Source organism: Pan troglodytes, chromosome 9 (genome assembly GCF_028858775.2).
Source record: "Pan troglodytes isolate AG18354 chromosome 9, NHGRI_mPanTro3-v2.0_pri, whole genome shotgun sequence".
Classification (NCBI taxonomy): Eukaryota; Metazoa; Chordata; class Mammalia; order Primates; family Hominidae; genus Pan; species Pan troglodytes.
The window spans coordinates 81,228,913-81,251,032 of NC_072407.2; the positions used below are offsets into that span (position 1 = coordinate 81,228,913).

Genomic DNA, 22,120 nt, shown 5'->3' on the forward strand with positions numbered 1-22,120 from the left:
TTGCAAGGTCTTGTGACATTTAATGAGACAGAGAGAGAAAAACATGATGTGGGTTCCCTGGCATGTAGCAGATGGTCAATGCTTATAACTGAAAAAATGGACCATGGATCTGAAAGTGCTCTGAGGCACGGGCCATCATGATTACCACATGACCAGAGCTGTTCCATCCTTAAAGGTCTTTAGCACCCATTTTCTTGTCACCAAGGCCTGTGCCATCCTCAAGACACTGATATGCAACCCCTTTCCAGGAACCCCTGTTTCTGAGTGGTCCTGAGAGTCTCTTTTTCTTCTCCTCTTCCCTTTTTTGTCCCTTACTTTCTACCCTAAGCTTTTTATTAAATGTTCTTGGACTTAATTACTTAATTTTAAATTGTTAACCTACTCAAATCCTTTTTGGAAAGGGGGTGGGAAGGCATGACTGAATGAATGAGTCAGTCAACTAAAAGACCCCTAATTTGAAGACTGAAAAGTGAAGGGCCTGCAGCTAAAGTGACTCACAGGGGTCATCCCACTGCAGGTGTGAGAGGTGAGGCCGTGTGAAGCTAACTCCAGGGCTCTCCACAGTCCCCATTTCCTCCTCCCACCCTGGAAACATCCTTTTAAATCACGTCTCCCTCCTCCACAGTGTTTGCAACACCTCCCGATTTAGTTTTCTCTCTGAATTTCATTAGTGTCCCATTTACCTCCTCCTCCTGATCTCCCAGCCGTTAAGCAGGAGGAGGCTAAGTTGGCAACAAGTCTCCGCCTCCTGACCGAGGGAGACGGGAACTCACAGAGGAGGAAAGGGGCCTCTGGGCTGCAATGCCAGATGCTGTTCTGGTCCACTGGGCTCGAGACAACAGACAGTAACTGGGTCCTATCTGTGTGTCAGGCACTGAGGGCTCAATGAGGAGCTATTCTTGCCTTCAGGAAATCCCCAGGCTCATGGGGATGAATGGATAACGTCTGTGCCATGTGGTAAAGGGACCTCACCCTCCTGGGCAGGCAGAGTGAGTGCATGAAAAGTGAGCTAGTGGTGGGAGGAAAAAGGCAGTGGGGACATTCCAGGAGGAAGGAACAGTGTATGTGGAGGCTGGATGGCTTGAATAGTAGCATGTAAGCAAGTCACAATATGGAACCTGTTCAATGATTTGTTCTTACGCTCCCATTTTGAATCTTTACAAAGTGCCTGCCATGTGCCAGGCATCTTTCCAGGCAGAAGAACACTGCAGGGGCCAACAAAGTAGGTCCCTGCCCTTGTGGAGCTTGTGTTCTAATAGAAGAAGACAGAAAATAGGCAATTAAACTTGTCTAGTAATATACACACGAGGTAGAGACAGATGCTATGGAGAAAGGTTTAAGCAGAAGAGGGGCCCAGAAAGAACTGGCCTGAGAGGACTGCTCCATCCTGCTAGACTCAGATTCTGCAGCCTAGTATTTTTGCAAAACGTCTTTCCTCCTCCAATTTAGATGAGTTTGATGGGACCAACTACGTGGAAGGCCCCCATGTGGGGATGAGCAGCCGAGTCTCTTGGGCTGGGCGTTGGGGAACCAGGGAGAGAAAGCCCCCGGTGAGAGAGGGGTTGAAGAGGAGGAAGAGGAGACCACACTTCAGAGTTAGATGGGGTGGAGGTCTAGATTCAATGACTTTTAAATTTTAACTTTCATGTCACTATTACAAGTGAGTATGGTGAGGTTGAAGAGTTCAGCTTTTATCTTACTATGCTGAGTGAGCATTGGTTTTCTTATCTTAAAAAATGGGGTCATAAGAATACCTTATGGGGTTGTGGGAGTCAAATGAGATGCATCATTCAGCTACTTGGCACAGTGCCTCAGTAAATGTGACCCCACTTTACCTGTCCCTCTAAAGAAAGCAAAAAATAAATTTTTTTTTTTTTTTTTTTTTTTTTGAGACGGAGTCTCTCTCTGTCTGTCACCCAGGCTGGAGTGCAGTGGCACAATCTTGGCTCACTGCAACTTCTGCCTCCAGAGTTCAAGTGATTTTCCTGCCTCAGCCTCCCGAGTAGCTGGGACTACAGGTACCTGCCACCATGCCTGGCTAATATTTTTTTTACTTTTAGTAGAGATGGGTTTTTACCATGTTGGTCAGGCTGGTCTCGAACTCCTGACCTCAAGTGATCTACCCGTCTTGGCCTCCCAAAGTGCTGGGATTACAGGCTTGAGCCATCAAGCCTGGCCAAAAAGCAAAAAATATTAATGGAGCTCCTTAGAGAACCTATGTCTCTACTGCACAGCATTGATCTCAGTTTGTAGTTATACACTTGTCAGGGTGAGGGAAGAGCCTACCTTTGTTTTTATTCCTTGTGATATCCCCAGAGCTTAACATAATGCTGCACTCATGGTAAATCTTCCATATGTCTTTGTCGAATAACTAAATAAATGATTAATCAGAAGTTATGTAAGGTCCAGACTCCAGCACTTTTTATTTGGAAGACCTTTGACAAGACAATTTCTCTAAGCCTCAATTCCTTTCCTGTAAAATGGAAATCATATCTACTGTGGCAGAGGAAGTTACTGCTCCTAAAATATCCATGTCTTCCCACACCTCCTGGAATCCCAGAAATCAGGCAGGACCACAGGGCTAGTTCTGGCCAATGGGTGGTGTGTCACTTCAGGACCAACGCATTTAAGAGTCAATGTTCAACCTTCCAGTGATTTCCTCCTCTGCTACAGAGACCAAAGTGGCCAATCATCCAGGTCGTACCCCTAAAATATGGGAGAGATTTCATCAGCCTGGTCGCTAAGTCACTAGGTAGAGCAAAGCTTTCTACCAACCTTGGATGGATGTGTAGCATGAGAAAGAAATAAACCTCCGCTATGTTAAGCCACTAGGATTCTGGAGTTAATTTATTACTGCAGCATAACTAAGGCTAAAAAGACTCATATTTCTATCTTGAAAGATTGCTGGAAGGATAAGAAAAAGTGCTTCGTACCTAGTAGGTTCACAGTGGGCTTTCAATAAAGGCCATACTCCCTCTTCCCTGGATCCTTCCTCTGTGTCCTCAGCCTCCCTCAATGTGACCAGTTTTCACTTACAATTTCACTCCTCTCTGTACCATGTTCCTTCTCTAGCTTGAAACATCTTCCACTTTTCCCATAGAATCCAGGAGTTTCCTGCTGTTTTTTTCATTGCTTTTCTGCACAGCAATGTGAGGAAACGCTTCTAGAGAGCCATCTTAGGCACTAGACCTGGCCTCCAGACCACCTGCCTTCTGGACAGCCGTCCACTCACCTCCCCGTATCCTATTCCCCACTGTGCCTCTGATCTCACTCCAGTTCAGCTCAACACATAGCCACCAGACTCTGGGCCCTGCCCCCTGGTCTCCTGTACCCAAGAATGACCTTGATTGGCATTGCTGCCTCTCTGGTCCTAGACCGACATGTGACCTCCTTGCTGCCAGCACCCCCATCACATACCTGCTGGACGCCCGATCCTTGCCCACCTTGCCCTCCCACCATGCTGGCTGCCAGCTTGGTTTCCAGCAACCATTGCCACCTACCAGTCCTACTGCATCTGTTCCTGGAGAAGGCTACCTTTACTCTGGCCAGAACTCCTCTACTTTCTATGCTGCCAAGTCGTAAAAGCCTCCAACCAAAAAACATGCAAATGTTCAGAGTCTGAGATTGCATTTCTCATCAAGGCCACAAATTTGCAGCTAATGACAGAAAATCAGAGCAGAGAAGGGGACTGACCTGGCTCCATGTCAGCACGTTCTGAAGAGTCAGCAATGTCCGTGGGCCCTGCAGCCCTCTCTCCAAGGCCATTGGATCCTGGAGGATGGTGCGGGATCTTTTCTGTTGAAGCAGAGAACACAGATCCAACTGAGTGAGGTGGCAAGATGCCCCAATCTTTTCTCACAGACCCTCTGCTCCAGCAGTCACTGCAAACACACACTATGGGAAAATGAGGCTTGTTCCTGGTCCCACAGCAATGAAGAGAAGAAAGTGGGGTCCTGGCACCCTGCAAATCCCACACAGATGCTTCCTCTATGCAGCCTTCCTGAGAGGCTCGAATGTACCTTCCTCTGTTCTCCCATCTCATCTTGTGCTATGGGAGTAATGGTCTTGCCTTAAAATAATTGTTTACACACCTTTCCTTGAGTGAACTGAAGCTTGCGGGACAGGGACTGAAGATCTGCCCTTTATACAACCCAAGCACCCAGCACAGGGCTTGGAGCAAAGCAGGAACTGAGTGTTATTTGCACATAGGATTGACTGCATACTGTGATGGGAGTAGACAAGGAATGCAACATGGGGCTAAGGTCTAGGGTTAGTGGCCAGTGGCCCCCGTTAACAGTTCTGTCACAGATTCACCAGACAAATAAGTCACTGGCCTTCTCTAAATCTTACTCTCTTGCTGCTATGGTCTGAGTGTGTTCCTCAAAAGTGTTGGAACCTAAATTCCTCAATGTGGTAGTGTTGGGAGGTAGGGATTAATGGAGGTGCCTGGATTGTGATGGCTCTGCCTTGATGAATGGATTAATGCATTCTCATAGCAGTGAGTGAGTTATCTCAATCATGGGTTGTTATAAAGCAAGGCTGGCCCCTCATGCTTGTCTCTTTCACATGTGCTCACTTGCCCTTCCGCCTTTTCCCCTGGGATGAAGCAGCAGGAGGCCTTTACCAGATGCCAGCACCATGCTCTTGGATTTCTCAGCCTCCAGAACTGTGAGCTAAATAAATTTATTTTCTTTATAAACTACCCAGTCTGTGGCATTCTGTTACAGCAGCCGAAAATGGACTAAGGCACTTGATCTGTGGAATGGGTCGATCTTCCTGTAATATACCACATGGGAGTGTTGGAGTCACCTGGGCAGAGGTCCTTACACAGAAGAGTCCTGGTTCTGGCCCAGCTGCTGATTGCAACCTCTGGCTAATGACTTCCCCCGTCTAAGCCTCAGTTCCCTCATCTGAAAGAAGGAAATTCTGAACTGGGGGACATGTGAGGTCCTTTCTGGCCCTAGAATCCTATGACTATAAATTTGATTTTCAGGACTCTGGGACAAAGGAGATACCCGTACAAAATAAAGGTTTTTCCAAATGAAGAAAAGAAATTCTACCCTACTCAAAAGAAGGGTAAGGGGAGGTGCTAAGGTTTTAGGTCATTTGCCTCAGGTCATTCCAAGAGAAGGAATAGGAATTTGAATATAGGCCCTCAAAGATTCAAGGTCCCTGTACTTTTCCTGCCCCATACTGCCACACTCACCCATAAAAAACACTACAAAATGCCTTATTATACAAGAGACCTACTAGGCTAAAGAATAAGGCATGAAGGATACACTTAGGCATAGGAGGTTAACCCCCAAAAAGCCATTATTTGAGAAGTTCCCTGAATTCATTTTTCCCAAATAGATCTAGGATCCTAGCTTAAAAAACATTGCTGTTTATTATAAGGTGAGGAATTGCTGGGAATTCCCATGAAAAACAAAATCCACTTAATAGTAAAATTTTGTTGTCTTCATCTACATTTACTATGTTTCTTTATGGCAAATTATTTTAAATAAAGAGTAACTCTATTAGGCAGGAACATTCAGCAGCCTCTGGCCAAGTACAGAGTATCCCGTTGGTACTCTCCAGAGACTGGCTCTTGAACTACCTTCAGGGTAGAATTTTTTTTTTTTTTTTTGAGATGAGGATTTTGCTCTTGTGGCCCAGGCTGGAGTGCAGTGGCATGATCTCAGCTCACTGCAACCTCCGCCTCCCAGGTTCAAGTGATTCTCCAGCCACAGCCTCCTGAGTAGCTGGGATTACAGGTGCCCGCCACCATGGCTGGCTAATTTTTGTATTTAGATGGGGTTTCGCCATGTTGGCCAGGCTGGTCTTGGACTCCTGACTTCAGGTGATCCACCTGCCTCAGCCTCCCAAAGTGCTGGGATTACAGGTGTGAGCCACCATGCCTGGCCAGGGTAGGAAAATTAATGGGCACAAGTAAAGTTAACAAGAGTTTGGGAGTAAACCTAGAAAAATCCTTATAAACCATTATATTCATTAACATTAAAAATAGGCAGTACACTAAGTAGGATATGACTGTTATTTTATGCATTTCAAATAGGCAATAATGGCTATTACATCTTTAATTTTTATTACCTTGCCTTGTTCATTAGAAGTTTACCCCCTGCCCCCCCTCCCCCCACCCCCCCCACACAACCCCACCCCAAGTTCCAAAGACAGCAGGAAATTGGCTTCCTTGGCTACAACAATGGGCAAGGGAAAAGGTACTTTCTCCGGTGTTGGGGCCTCTCCCCAAGTACCAAATGTCTGGTGGCTTTTAGGACACAGAGCTGTTAGCTTTGTCCCCAAGGGTCCTGCTGGGGTCCTAGTCATGTAAGTGATATGTACGTTTTATGCTTGGATGAAACACTCAAATTTCTTTCTCAAGCTCCCTTTTTTGTGTTTGGGTTATAAAACTCCATCATCTCTCCCTTCCCCTCACAGCTTCAGGCCAAAGCTTGTGACTTGGCTTCTCACCTGTGCCTTATGGTCCCTCCCCTCTTGAAGAAGCTGCAGAGCTACAGTTTTTACTCCTCTTCTGCCCTCATCCTTGCCAAGGCTTCAGGGAAAACCTCAACTCTTTGTCTTCAATCTTTCAATCTGTTTATTTCCTTTTCAAATCCCATCCCTAAATTCCCTTTTTTTTTCAGAGTACCTCCAGTAGATAAAACAGAGACAGTTAATGAAACTAAATGCTCATTTGTTGCTGGAAAGGTTTTAAAAGTATTTATATGCTAGCATTCCGTTGAGGGGAAATTGAGTTAGGAAGGGATTACGGCATTATTCATTCATTCACATATTCACTTATTCATTCATATACTGAGGATTGTTGCTGGATAGAATACAATAATGATTCAGAAGCAAATCCTGCTTTTGGGAAGCTCATAGGCTGGCAAGAAAAACAAGACATAGCCACGGAGAACTATAATGTTTGGCAGTTTTGTAAGAGAGATGCAGACAGAACCTAATGTGTGGACAGAGGATGGAGAGATCGCCATGGCTGACAAATCATGGAAGACTGCCTTGCAGCAGACTTTGTATAAGGTAGGGGACACGGAGACAGGGCAGGTACTCCACATAAGGGAGGAGAGGCATGGGAGGTAAAAGCATGACAAAGAACAAGTGTAGAGCTCAGCTTTCCAGCATGTGTGAGCTGTGCAGAGGGAAATGGAGGACATCACACCCAACAAGAGATGTGGGCCTCAACAGGCTGGGGAATGTGGTCATTGTTCAGTGAGTAATAGGGAGCCTCTGACTGCTGTTGAGCAGAGATGTGACATAATTGGAGATCTGCTCTAGGAAGATGAATGTGGCAAGCCTTGCACAATATGAATTGGAAGTGGAGTTGCCCGGGTCAGGGCGCTCCTAATTGTGTGCCAGGCATTGGGCAGGCTATTAGGTGCTTTGATGTTATTTAGCCTTCTAAATAACTGCAGGAGGCAAGCATTATCCTTCCAGACTTGCAGATGAAGAAAGGAGACTCTGGGGAATCTAAGCTGCTTGCTCCAAATCCCCTAGTGAGGAAGCAAGGGAGACAAGATCCAAACCCTGTTCTTTTCCTCTCTAGGCAAGTCATAAAGCAAGCTGTAACCCTGTGCATGACACCGTGTACCTGACACAACCGTCTTTCTTCTCCCAGTGCATCTCCTGCCTGTCCACCGGTATGTGGAGCTTGATCATTTCCTGGGCTGCCTTTCAGGAAGGCCCAGGTGGAATTAAATGCAGAGTGCCTCTGCTTCTGTTGGATTCCCCCAAAGTGACCACAGATCAAGGAGATAAGATGATGCCTTGAGTTAAGTCAGGTTCCAAAACAACAACTCTGACTGCAGAGAATTGCAAAGGTAGCAGGAAACCACCCTCCTCTCTGGCAAGGAGTGTTAGTTTTTGTCTTTCCCTTCTCAGCTAAGCCGTGGTACCTGCAGCAGTGGACACAGAAACCTGGGAGAAAATCTTCTGGATACCCAGGAATCTGCTGGGGCCCTGAAGAATGTCAGTGAGAAACTCAGCATTCCTGTGCCCTGGGCTGACCCCCTGTTTAGAGAAGGCAGCCCAGAGGGCTCCTCACGCACTCAGAACTGTATCATCGCACCTGCAGCCTGGAGGAGATGACCTCCCATCAAGATGCCTGCTATTAAAACTTTGTTTAAGGAAAATAAAAAGATATCCTCACTCTAAACATGGGACACAGTGATAGGTGTGTTCTATACTTGACAATCAAGGGTTCAGGTTTGCTGAGAGGAAGCCTGGCACAGTGGCAAGAGGTGGAGATTTGGAAGCAGAGTGGGGCTGAATCAAAACTCACCCAGTCACCAGCTGTGCAGTGTTGGCCAAACCACTTAGTTTTTTACATTTCTTTATTATTAAATAGGAATAAAAATAATGGACTAGAGAGAATAAGTACCTGACCCTTAGTATATACATAATAATGTAGAATAATTTCTTCTAGTCTTAAATGTTCAATATCATGGGCATTGCTTTCTCAAGGAGGTAGCTTTCCTCCTCACAAATTTACCAATTGAAGAAATGAATCTTTAGAGAAAAATGCTGGAACTACAGCAAGCTATTCCTATCCTTCAGCTAGCTCTTATGACCAGTGTCTTATAATTATTCATCTTTACAACTTTATTTTCTACCAGACTGGGAGCCCCTTGAAGACAGTGACCACTATGTCTTCAATTCTCAGCACATAGTTCGGTCTCTTTCTACCTCAGCTACCTTATTTTGAGATCTGTACAAACTACAGAGTCTGTAGTTCTTCTGGGATTTTTATGCTCCCAGCCTGGTTTGAAGGGTGACTTTAAGCAACACCTTTAGGAGCACATCCAATCTTCTGAAAACCATCTCATTATCACGTAAATTATTAGCACAAAATACTTCACCTTGTTACTCTGCGAAGAGCTTTGGTTTCTAATCCAAGCTGATTATATGTGACAACATTTTCAATAACATCTTAATAATGCCAATCCTCCCAGGCCTCTGGACAGAATCAGACCAGCTGGAGAGATCCAGAGTTCAAAGGCATCCTCAAGGGGCATGGCAGCGGGGGAAGAAACAAAGCATCAAAATTGGATTCAAATCCTGGCCGTGCAGTTGGGACAAGCCAGCATAGTGCCTGGGATCAGGATAAATGCTCAGTAAAGGTTAATACCCTTCTCCTGACTCCTGAGAAAAGTAAAGAAATAAAACTTGCTGCAAATAAACAGGGAGAGAAGATCCACCACATTCCTGAGTCCATTTAGAATATGGATTTTTTTTAAGCCTTTCTAAGGACTGGATGAAGCAGGTTATTTCATTTTAATTATGGCAGCTGCAGCTGCTGCTTGTGGACTCAAAGACCAATTTTCACATTAAAAAGGAAAAAAAAAAAAAAACCATCCACACCCACACACAAACTCACCGAGAAACTTCACTGCATACACAGAAGAGCATCTCCTTCAAAGAGCACGTCAGTGAGGTGGAAAAATCTGGAATGCCCTGCTCTAGACACTCAGAGCCCAGTGGAAATCCCTGTGCATGCTCACCCCTGCCTCTCCTCCCACCTTGCCTCCTCTCTGTCCTGAACGTCAAAGAGAAGCTCGTGAGCCACACAGTGTAATGGAATGTTTCGTGGTGAGCAGCTGCATATTTTTAATGCACACAAGGGGAAATAAAGGCAGCAGATGGTTTTATGTAATCTTCCTATGAATTTTGAACTGACAGTCCTCATTCATGAAGACCTGAAAAGGTTTTGTTGTTTTTTTTCTTTTTTTACACGTCTTCTGTGGGTCAAGCCAAACAGCTCTGGACATGCCCTGGTGAGGCTGTGTGTGTTTGCCTCTGCCAGGGCAGGGAAGCTGAGAGGAGCCTGCTTGCCTTCTTCTGGCCTGGTTTCCACTCCGTGTTCTTTCTTGTGGTTCTTTGTCTGTGAACACACAAGTGGTTCTCAATGTTCTCAATGTTCATAATGGAAAACTCAAGGCAAACTCATGAATCCTTCATAGGTGTAGGTGTGCTGTGAAAATCTGAACCTTATGTTCAGTCTTATGTTTGAAATGACTGAGGATCTGTGCTATGGCAGGGACATCTGTCAGCGAGAAGGTCAAGGGGAACAGGTGGGGCAGATGCACCAGTGTAAGAGAAAAGATAGCAGTTCCCACTTTTAAGTGAGAGCATGCAGTGTTTGGTTTTCTGTTCCTGTGTTAGTTTGCTGAGGATAATGGCTTCCAGCTCCATCCGTGTTCCTGAAAAGGACATTATCTCGTTCCTTTTTTATGGCTGCATAGTATTCCATGGTGTATATGTACAACATTTTTTTCATCCAGTCTATCATTGATGGGCATTTGGGTTGGTTCTGTGTCTTTGCTATTGTGAATAGTGCTGCAATAAACATACATGTGCATGTATCTTTATAACAGAATGATTTATATTCCTATGGGTATATACTCAGTAATGGGTTTGTTGGGTCAAATGGTGTTTCTTGTTCTAGATCCTTGAAGAATTGCCACACTGTCTTCCACAATGGTTGAACCAAGTTACATTCCCACCAACAATGTAAAAGCATTCCTATTTCTCCACAGCCTTGCCAGAATCTGTTGTTCTTGACATTTTAATAACTGCCGTCTGACTGGTGTGAGATGGTATCTCATTGGGATTTTGATTTGCATTTCTCTAATGATCAGTGATGTTGAGCTTTTTTTATACATTTGCTGGCTGCATAAATGTCTTCTTCTGAGAAGTGTCTGTTCATGTCCTTTGCACACTTTTTGATAGGGTTGTTTTTTTCTTGTAAATTTGTTGAAGTTCCTTGTAGGTTCTGGATATTAGGCCTTTGTCAGATGGGTAGATTGGGAGCTGAACAATGAGAACACATGAACACAGGGAGGGAAACAACATACATTGGGGCCTGTCAGGGGGCTTGGGGAGGGAGAGCATCAGGATAAATAGCTAATGCATGTGGGGATTAATACCTAGGTGATGGGTTGACAGGTGCAGCACACCACCATGGCACACGTCTACCTGTGTAACAAACCTGCACATCCTGCACATGTATCCCAGAACTTAAATAAAATTAAATATAGAAAAAAGACATAACAGGCTCTCATCTGAGAAAGATCGTGTGTTTAGAGGATATGCAAGAACTGCCTGTAAAAACGGCCTAACAAGAAGCACTGGCAGGGGAGAAAACTGTTCTCAAATAGCCACAAGTGCTAAAAAGCAGCCTGATGAAGTTTATGCTATCTGTGGAGAATTTTATCAATTTTCTGAAACTTGCTTTTATTTAAGCAATGTACACCTTTACCCCTTCAAGCACATCATCAAAAATTCTGGGATTTAAAAGTGCAGGACTAACACAAAGTCTAGTTCTCAACCACTGGAGTTGTCCCAGACCTCTGGGCCTCTGCTCGGCTGTGTCCTCGGCCTGCAAAGCCTTCCCTCCTTCCACAGCCACCAGACCCTCTTTTCTCTATCCTTCAAGAGCCAATGCAGACAGAAACATTTCCATGAAGCCATCTCTGTTTTGCCCAGCAAACCCAACTGTACTCCCATGCCAAAGAGTCACCAGGCTAGCTGATTCCACCATTAAGTCCTAGGGGTGACCTGACCTCTGCCTAGGTCTAGTGCTCTTTAATTTCTTCCTACATATTATACTGTCAGTGCTATTTCTAAAATGCAAACCTGACCCTCCTGTTCCTGGCTCAAAGCCCTTATTGCTCCCCTATTGTCACTAAGGGAGAAGAAATCCAAACTCTCCCCTATAGCAAGCAGTTCTTTTCACTGTCCAGCCTGGCCACCTTTCCAGCCCAGTCCCTGGCCATTCTCACCCCAGCCTCTGTATGCTCCAGCTAAACCACAGTGTTTTTAACACCCCACTGTCTTCCATGGCTCTTCCTTTGGCCTCGGATGCCCCTGTAGTGCTTGTCCACTAGCTTCCCTGGGCAGCACCCCATCATATTCTGGTGAAGCATCTCCCCTCTCCTGGGAACCCTTTTTCCCACTGCTCCCACCATGTGGGTTGTGACAGTCATAGGTGCTGTGCGTCAATTATTTCTCACTCTCTACTTTCCAGGTACACGGTGAGAATGTCCATCCTGATAGGGCCATGTCACTAACTGTGGTGTGAGTTGTGAGCAGAAGTGTACCACTTTCAGGTGTTAGATTTAACTGCCAATACAAGACCCTCCAGAGCTCTCTTTCAGCACAGTTGGGATGGCTTGTCAGTCTGGGTCCCTGGGGACTACAATAAGCAGAAACCCCTCTCCTCTCACCATCTCTATTGCCCATGGAAGATGTGGAGGGTAAGACAGGATGAACTCCTTGTTGCTATCAATTCTCTATGATTTAGAGGATGATTTGTACCCAGCATGGACTGGCTGATCTGACAGACTCATGGGTCCCATGACGATTGTCATGGTCTTAAACAATCCTGCCTCACTGGCTGTCATTGATTGGTTCAGGGCTGGGCACCTTAACAACGCCGAGTTAGTCATCGTTCCAGACCCGGTTTCTTCCCTTGAGGAGACCAGAACCTGATCAAAGATGAACCAATTAGAATTCTTCCCTGGGATTTCTGAAATCAGTAAGTGAAGAAAGAATGTAGTATCTAGTAGTGCAAATGGTAAGATGCAAAAACTGAGAGCAGTTGGTGGCCATGTGGGTGTTATGGGTTGAATTGTATCCTCTAAAAAGAAAATATGCTGGAGTCCAAACCCCCAGTACTGCAGAATGGGGCCTTATTTGGAGATAAGGTCTTTATAGAGGCAATCAAGTTAAAATGAGGTCATTAGGGCAGGCCCTAATCTAATATGACTAGTGTCCTTATAAAAAGGGCAAAATTGGCCAGGTGGATGGCTCACGCCTGTAATCCCAACACTTTGGGAGGCCGAGGCAGGTGGATCATTTGAGGTGTGAAGTTGGAGACCAGCCTGGCCAACATGGCGAAACCCTGCCTCTACTGAAAATATAAAAATTAGTCGGGCATGGTGGCGCATGCCTGTAATCTCAGCTACTCGGGAGGCTGAGACAGGAGAATCACTTGAACCTGGAAGGCAGAGGATGCAGTGAGCAAAGATTGTGCCATTGCACTCCAGCCTGGGCAACAAGAGCCAGACTCTGTCTAAAAAAAAAAGGGGAGGGGGGAAATTAGGACACAGAGACAGATATACACACAGGGAAGATGCCAGGTGAAGATGGGATTCACGCTGTCCCAAGCCAAAGAACCAGCAGAAAGAAAAGTCCAGGACAGATTCTTCCCTGGCACCTTCAGAGGAGCACGGTCCTGCTGACACCTTGATCTCACACTTTAAGCTTCCAGAACTATAAGACAATACGTTTCCAGTGTTTAAGCCACTCAGTTTGTAGCACTTTGTTCCGTCAGCCCTAGGAAATCCACAGAGTGAGGAAAGCAGGTCTGCAGTGAGAGAAGGAAGCTTACACGCCTAAGAAAAGCAGACTGGAGCAGCAGAAAGGGTCAGAAAAAATCTAAACAGAATTAGAGTTCCAATTACAATTCTCCTGCATCTCTGCCTTTTCTCTGGCTGGAGGGTTCATCTGCTTCTTGGATTCTTGAGATGGTATTATGTCCTCCTGCTTTTTTTTGAGACTGGGTCTCCCATGACTCGCAGACTAGACTGTGGTGCCATGATCTTAGCTCACTGCAGCCTCTGCCTCCTGAGGCTCAAGCAAGTCTCCCACCTCAGCCTCCTGAGTAGCTGAAGTGTACCACCATGCTGGCTACTTTTTTTGTAATTTTAGTAGACATGAGGTCTCTACTAAAGACCAGAGGCATACACCACCATGCTGGCTGTTTTTTTGTAGTTTTAGTAGAGATGAGGTTTTGCCACATTGCCCAGACTGGTCTCGAACTCCTGAGCGCAAGCAATCCACCTGTCTCGGCCTCCCAAAGTGCTAGGATTACAGGCATTAGCCACCATGCTCAGTCCTTTCTGTTTTGAGTATGATGGTTTGGAGGGATGATGGTTCTGTGACTTCAAGCCAAGAATCCTAATGAACATTTTTATAATATTTAATAATGATCACGATCATCACCTTAAAGTTACGAAAATGAGTAATATGAATGGATCCATGTACTGGTGAATTGACTAGACCGGTAGCTGATGGACAAACAGGTCCACTGCTTCTAAATGCTGTCCAAACATGTCCCCAGAAGACAGAGACAAGGTCCCTCCTGTCTGGCTGCAATAGCCTTCATACATTCACACAGTTTGATCCTCCTGGTGTTTTCTTTAATCTAGTAACAGTCAGAATAAAACCTGAAAAGGATTTTCTTCTGCACAGTTATGCCTTTCTTCCCAATCCAAACACAACTGCATGCCTGGCCCCTTGAAATGCTCCAAAACAAAACGAGAAAGCCCAGCCAAATCCCTCATCGTGTTTTATGTTATTTTCTTGGCTGTACAAACTTAGGAACCCTTTGTTTCTTCTGCTCCGTCCTTGGACTTTTCCTTCCCACATTCGCCTCTGTCCAGAGCTGCTATATCAGCAGCAAGGGCTCCCAGCTAGCAGAGGGGGAGAGGGGTACTCTGAGGGAAGGCAAGCTGGAACCGATTAACCATCTCAGACTTCAGCTGAAGGCCCCCTGAAGCAATTTACCAGCCTCCTGGAATAACCATTGAACACAGGCCCTCACGGGAAGAATGTGGCTGGATAACAGGGTATGGATTATAGGTTTGGTCTTGCAGAGCAGAAGATCATTGTTCAAGGTACATTTGAGCCTCTGGGACAGCCACCATAGTATGAATGAACAGAATCATTATACCTTGATGATCTGTAAAAGGCAAGATCCTAGCTCTTCTCTGAAGGACTAGGGACAGCAATGATACTCCTGAGCAAGATTTGATGACTACAGTGTTGTAGACTTCACCGCCCCCTCCCCAAAGTAAAACAGGCTCTTGATTTTTACTCATTTGTTCTATTCAGGAGACCTTATAAAACATGATGGTTTTTATCAAGCTGCCAGCTGGCTGATCAGAGAAATTAGAAAAGAGCAAGAGTTTTCTAGAACAGGTGGGGGCCAACTCAGCTTTGAACAAAAGTGGGTGGGTGGGAGTGGGCAGGCTGAATGGACGCTTTGCCAGACACTTGTCTATTTGCTCCCAGATCCACTCCCCACACTGGCCTGCTCTGCGGTGTTCTGCAGGGAGCTACATTTCTCAGGTTCCCTTGCTGACTGGCTTCTGGGCAGGCTGGGCTAAAGAAAGTCCCTGACAGAAGATTGGAGATGAGCAGACAGCAGCCAGGGTATCTTCACCTCTTACTTTGTCTTCGACAACATCCCTGGCAGTGGCCACATAACCCCCGTGGCTTCAGGTCCTGACAGTCACCCTACAAAATGATTCTAGCTCCTGCTGGATTATCCCAGCTTCTGGGATCTGGAACTATCACCTCCTCTTATTGTCCCTCCAGCCTTGGTTGCTGTCATTGGTTGCTGTCATTGGTGATTTCTGGGCTGAAACACGTACTGTTTAGCTTCTTAGCTGTTTTGTCAACTGTTTGACCAGTTCTTTACATTAAATTCTCTCAATGGAAAGGTCGAGAGGGGTTTCTTTTTTCCTGCCTAAACTCTGACTGATAAACGTGCTGAGAAAGACTCTGCAGGCAGGAGCGTCACTCTGTAGCCTCCAGGACAGTGAATGTGCAAAGACTCTCAGTGCTTGGGCTGGGATAAAGAGCCCCTTACAGCACTGACTGCTGCACTGAAGCCCAAGAGGGAAGAGTGATAGGTGGGGCCACTGTGAGACTGGGGAGGCAGCCCTGGAAGGAGAAATGGGGGACACAAAAGCAGGTTTTTGCTTCTTTCCCCCATAAGTCCAGTCAGCTTGCATGGGACTTTTTTTGCTGTTGGTTGATAAACTAATGTGGGAGAGGCCATCAGTAAGTCAGTGAATGCCAAGGAGCCTGGCTGTGACACCTCAGAGAGCTTGGTCAGGTTAGGGTGTCTGAGGCACTGCAGGAAAGCTGGAGTCTAATGAAACTGAGGCAGACCAAGAAAGACACCTGTCAGTAGATTGGTGAAACACTGACATCTTAATGGGATGTGACTTTCTTTAGTCATGTCTGTGTAGCTACCTGCAACTGTAGAGGGTAGCATTGTCCTTCTAAACCCAGTGGGTGGGGAAAGTCATTCTTTATTGAGAGAAGAAGGGGTCAGGAATACAATGAGAAGACATTTGAGTGACTGCTGAGAGACAGGGCATCCTTTGTCAGTGAGAAAGAATTTGGATGTGAAAAAAAGTATCTATAAACAGACAGACACAGGCTGGGACTGAGAAAGAGACAAGGGCAAAATAAAGCCCACTAGAAATGAAGGGACAAAGACTTGCAAGCTCTCCATGGAGCAGGCCCCTCGGGTGGTGGGCCAGCTTCCCAGCAGAGGTCAGCTTACCACTGTCAGAACAGGGGACTCTGGAATCCCAGACCCAGGACACATTTGCTTTTTGCTTCTGCTCAGGCCCTTGTCACAGGTGGCCTTTTACTGACTGACCCAAGCGTCCCAGACCAATGTCGCCCAAAGGAACTGAAAGCACCACCAGGTGCAGGACGGCAGGGCTGTTAATGAACTGCCGCATGCCTCACCTCCCAGGAAACCTCTCTTGGTTCCAGGGAGGAAACCAATGCCGAGACTCCAGTGCAGACTTGCTTGCCACCTCGCCATCCCCACCCACCTTCTCAGACCTCACGTGCCCACCCACGCAGACACACGTGCTTATTTCTACCTTGGTGAAGCTGAACGCATTTGTCAGGGGAGAAGCCAAGTTGGAAAACAGAGTCCTTTCTAGAGACGAAAAAAAACAAGAAAATTTGGAGGTTACATATGTTCCCCCACTTCATTTTTTTCTAATTTTAAAAAAGTCTTATGTTTTTTAATAAAAATTTTAAACCAGTTAGAGATTATAGAAAAATTGCCACGACAGCACAGACCTGCTATACCTAACACCTAGTTTTCCCCATATTAACACCTTACATTAGTATGGTTCATTTGTTATAATGAATGAACCAATATTGAAACATTATTATTAAATGAAGTCCATGATTTATTCAGATGTCTTTCGTTTTTCCCTAATGTCTTTTTCTGCTCTGGAATCCCATGCAGGACACATTACATTTAGTCATCATGTGTCCTCAGGCTCCTCTTGGCTATGACAGTTTTTAAGATGTTCTTTGTTTTTGATGGCCTTGACCGTTAGTGTGAGTATTGGAAAGGTTTTTGTAGGATGCCCCACTATTGGAATTTGTCTAATGTTCTTCTCATGATAGGACTGGGGTTGTGAACTATGGGGATGAACCGTCCCTTATGTTTTTAACCATTTTTTGGTTGCAAAAGCCATGACTGTACTCCTACTGGGCCCCTGGCCAAAAGCTCAGGGAGCAGCCTTGGTAGACAGGTTCTGCCATCCTGGCAGCATCTACGCAGACTCTGCTAGCTTCCACCCTCAGAAGACCAAAAAGCCCTCATAGTCTGTCCACAACCTACTTCTCCAGCATCAAGTCCTGAATTTTCTTTCTATCTTCCACACCAGATTTGCTTGCAGTTTTCCAAACATGCCCATATCCTTTCATAGTTTCACGTCTATACTTTTGCTGTTTCTTCTGCCAAAAATGCCATTCTTCCCCTTGGCTAACTTAAAACTCCCCTCAGAAGTCAGAGCCTAGCACAAAATCCTCCTCTCGGGAGCCTTCTTTGATCCACCACTCCAAATGTAATTGAACCCCGTCTTCTCTGTGCCAACACTGCACATTCCTGTCCATTCTTAACCACCCTGCTTACCACCCTAGCACCCTTCAGCATTGGACATTGTATGTTCATTAACTTGTTTATTGTTTGTCTCCTCTGCCAGAATAGAAGCCTCATGACATTGGTCTGTTTTGTTTATTGCTACATTGAAAGGACAGTGCTTGACACACAGCAGGCACTCAATTATTAATATTTGCTGAATGAATGAGTGATACTGCTGGAGCATTTCCTACACTTTTTTTTTTTAACAGACAAAGTCTTGCTCTTTAATCCAGGCTGGAGTGTAGTGGTGTGATCACAGCTCACTGCAGCCTGGAACTCCTGGACTCAAGTGATCCTCCTGCCTTAGCCTCCCAAGTTGCTGCAACTACAGCTGCATATCACCATGTTTGGCTAACTTTTTTTTTTTTTTTTTTTTTTTTTGTAGTAGAGATGGCGTCTTGCTATGTTTCCCAGGCTGGTTCTACATCCTTTACAGTTATTTGGGCATGTATCTGTTTCTTAAGGTAGACTATGAACTTCTCGAGGAAGGACCAGATATAGATCCTGTTTAATGAAGGAAGGCTTGACAAAGAAGCTGGCATTTTAGCCACACCTTGAAGACCATTTCAGGACACGCTGGTCATCCTTAGCCACTGTTCCTTCTTTCAGGACATCACCCCACACTCTCTGGAGGAGTATCTCCATGTGGCTGGAAGAGACATACGGTGTATTATGCAAGGTCTTCTCCAGAAGTTTAGAATCTAAGAGCTTCGAAGCAGTGGCAAGGCCCCTGTCTTTCTAGACTAGACTTCCGACCTTGAACACTGCCCCTGCTCTATTACTAGGTGGTCAGGGCCATCTCCAAGAACCGTCCCCAATAACTAATTTGATAAGGCAGAAACAGCAGCAGCTCTGAAACCCAAGGAGTGGGGTCCAGCCTCTGCCTGTGACTAGCTTGGGAACCATGGACAACCTCTCTGAGCCTTAGTTCCTTCACCAGATAATGGAAATAACATTAATACTTACAATGCTATTAGAGACTTACTGCGAGGACCTATTGAAAAACAAATAGCAAATCACTTTATAAAAGTCAAGTGTGATCTAAGGCATTTTTTACTGTCATCAGCAGCAAGTATCCCAGGCCTCATGTTTTCTGAGCCCTGTGACATTTGGCCAATGACAATGGAGACAGGCAGTGGGCAGGGAGATGAGAGCTACCAGGTAGAGTTTTAAAGGCAAGTTACTGGGCCTTTGGACTAAGATCAAAATCAAGTGTGTAATACACACATATAAGCCAACCACATGTTTATGGTACAATAGCTTTGTCTTCTGGCTGCCTAACAAGAGCCCTCAGGCTGAGGGCTGCACATCCACCTTGGATGTTTCTTTCAGCCCACCGGACTCACTGGGGTTGGGGAAAAGGTATGTGTTACCCGGGGAAACCCACTTCCAACCTGGGCTGGGGATTCTGCATGCTGATTCTATAACTTAACAAAAATGGAAATTAATTTTATTTTATAATTCTGCATAACATAAAAGAAAGAAAATAAAGTAAAAGGGACATGGAACTGGCAAAATATTTGTAGCATGGAAGATAGAAGAGGGTTAATATTCATTTGATAAATATTTGGTGCAAATTGATGAGGGAAAAAAATTCAGGACCACGGCAAATAAATTGCAAACAGACATGGCTGGGTTATTCAAGAAACATGTTAAGTGAATGCACACATGGAAATAATGTTCAGTTTCTCTAGTAATCAAAGAAATACAAATTAAAGCAAAAATAAAATACCATTACACCTAAATTAGTATTTTTTTTTTTTTAATTTAAAGGGCTGAGATGATGGGGAAAGGTCAGTGTGCATTGAAGGCAGTCATTGAAGAGTATTTACTTATCACCTATCATGTACCAGCCATGACTTCAGGCATTCTGGAGAAAATAATCAGACATGATCCTTAGCAGCAGGGGGCTTACATCCAGGGCATCTACTTTCTGGCTGCGTGACCTCAGCCAAGTTATTCAACATCTCTGCGCTTCTGATGTCCTTATCTGTCAAATACAGATCATGATACCCACCCTCAGAGCAGTTGTGGCAATTTGTGACAATTATAAATCTTCTTCACCTGCTAACTCATTTGATTCACCCAGCTCTGAAGCCTAAGTTAGGCAGGGAACATTAGTCCTGAGTGCAACTGAATGTGAAAATGAATACTCCAAGAGGGGGCCAGGCGTGGTGGCTCATGCCTCATAATCCCAGCACTTTGGGAGGCTGAGGCAGGGAGATCCCTTGAGGTCAGGAGTTCAAGACCAGCCTGGCCAACATGGTGAAACCCCGTCTCTACTAAAAATAGAAAAATTAGCCAGGCTTGGTAGCACATGCTTTTAATTCCAGCTACTTGGGAAGCTGAGGCAGGAGAATTGCTTGAACCCAGGAGGTGGAGATTGCAGTGAGACCAGATCATACCACTGCACTCCAGTTTGAGGGACAGGGTGAGACTGTCTGGAAAAGAAAAAAGAAAAAGCAAACAAAACAAAACAAAACAAACAAAAAAATAAATAAAACCCCAATACTCCAAGAGGGGAAGTTACTGGTCCAAGGTCATAGAGCCAAGGGTTCCAACCCAGTTCTTCAGGGTTCTGGGTCATGCTTTCTGTGGAGTCAGTAATGTGTAAGGGGCCCTGAAGTGAAGCTGGTGAGGACTGTTTCAGATAGTACAGAGGCTAGCAGGACGCATGAAGAAAGGGCAGGTTAAGGCCAAGAGAGCATGCTGGGGCAGAGTCTTCAGGTGCAGAAACCCTGCACGGGCAGCCCCAGCCTGTGCCCCTCCTTTTCTTTACTTCTGAACCCAACATGCACTGACTCCATCTGCATTCAGCAGTGACTGCGAGTGAGTTTTCCATTTCTTTGACAGATGATTAGAAAAGCAGGAGGTGGCAGCTGGCCCATTTATTATCTGCTCCTACCAGGCACTCCAGGATGATGGGCAGATGTGGTGAGGCAGGAGCTGCTGAGTGCATCCCAAAACAATTCGCCATCCACACACTCAACAGGCACCAGTCCAGTGAATTGTGCTAATATTCAAGACACATTGTGTCCAGAACAGAGGGATAATATAAAGGAATTTCTCCAAGGGTGATTCCGAACTCTTGTGGGTGAGCAGTGTCTGGGAGAATAAAATTGCTGTTTGGATAGATCCTCAGTCAGCCAGACAAGGAGGTGAATCAGTGATCTGGTTGGAGGTTGGAACCTGGGCAAAAGCTCACCAGGACACCCAAGTGAGGTCAGGAGAGTGGAGTGGTTTAGAGCTCCCTGCCCATGGCACTCCCTTGGTTAAAACTCTCCGGGGTGTACCATTGCCAACAGGTGAAATTCCAGATTCACAGCACAAAGCACTTCATGGTTTGGTCTCTGCCTTCCCAGGAACCACCCTTCCCTCTAGGCTTGTTGGGCATTTTTAGCTCCCCACACGGGCAATGCAGGGTCAAGCCTTTGTATATGCACAGTTGCCCTAACCCCATGCCAGCCCCTCTAGAAGCCTCCGTTGAGGCTGCCAGACTGAGTCAGACGCCATGCCTTGGGTTTCCCTTCCCAAACAATGTTATTTACTAACATATCTCTCTCCACCACTACAGACTGGTCTATTTCTTAACTAGCTCTGCATCCCAAGTCTAGCATGAATTCTGACACATAGCAAATATGCATATATTCAGTAAACATGTATTGGACAGATGGAAGGTTGGGTGGCTGGTTGGATGGTTAAAGTACATGTTTGACAAAGCTCATCTATAATTATACAGAAGATGGGGGCAGAAAGGGAGCTATGAAGACCAGGGAGGGGGCTGCTGCAAAGGTCTAGATTGTGGAAGACGCAGGGGGACGGGAAGGAGGAGGGGACTTGAGTGAGGATGGTAGATGAACTTAATAAAACCTGGTAAGTGATGGCACAGAAAGGGTGAGAGAGCTGTGCCTGAGGCTGACCCCTGGTTTCCAGATGGAGCAGAATGTGAGGCACTTAGGCAAGACAGGGAGACACGGACCCAGGTGTTAGTACTTCATATTGGCAGGGCAAGGCGGGGGGCTGTGAATGGGGAGGGGAGATCGCCAGTTGGGGTAGAAGCAGGCCTGTGGGCCAGTAGAGCCCTGGTATGTATTCCTACCCCACCTCCAGGTGGCCCTTTGTGAACTTTCAGTGGGCAAACCTTGGTTAAGATGGCTCAGAAATAGAGTTTACATGATTCCAGCAAATAGAAGGCTCTTCTGACTTAGCCATGGTCTGGATCCTTCCAATGAGCGAAAAGGAAGAGGCCCTTTCAATAGGTTGTACTGAAGGGTGACATGCCTGAACTCACCTCCCACATGGCTGTGTGAGGGGAAGCATGCAGTTACCTCTGCAGTGTGATGGATCCCAAGGGAG

At 45.7% G+C, this 22,120-nt stretch overlaps 1 protein-coding gene across 8 annotated transcripts in view; it reads right to left on the bottom strand.

Moving 5' to 3' along the window:
- TENM4 (teneurin transmembrane protein 4) overlaps positions 1–22,120 on the bottom strand; it is a 3,006,191-nt gene that overhangs the window by 550,952 nt on the left and 2,433,119 nt on the right. For all 8 annotated transcript variants that reach the window (XM_054661572.2, XM_063784373.1, XM_063784372.1 and 5 more), the window contains one exon: positions 3,694–3,795. In XM_054661572.2, coding sequence (XP_054517547.2) covers positions 3,694–3,703 — 10 coding nt within the window. In that variant the 5' untranslated portion in view covers positions 3,704–3,795. The remainder of the gene's footprint in view (positions 1–3,693; positions 3,796–22,120) is intronic.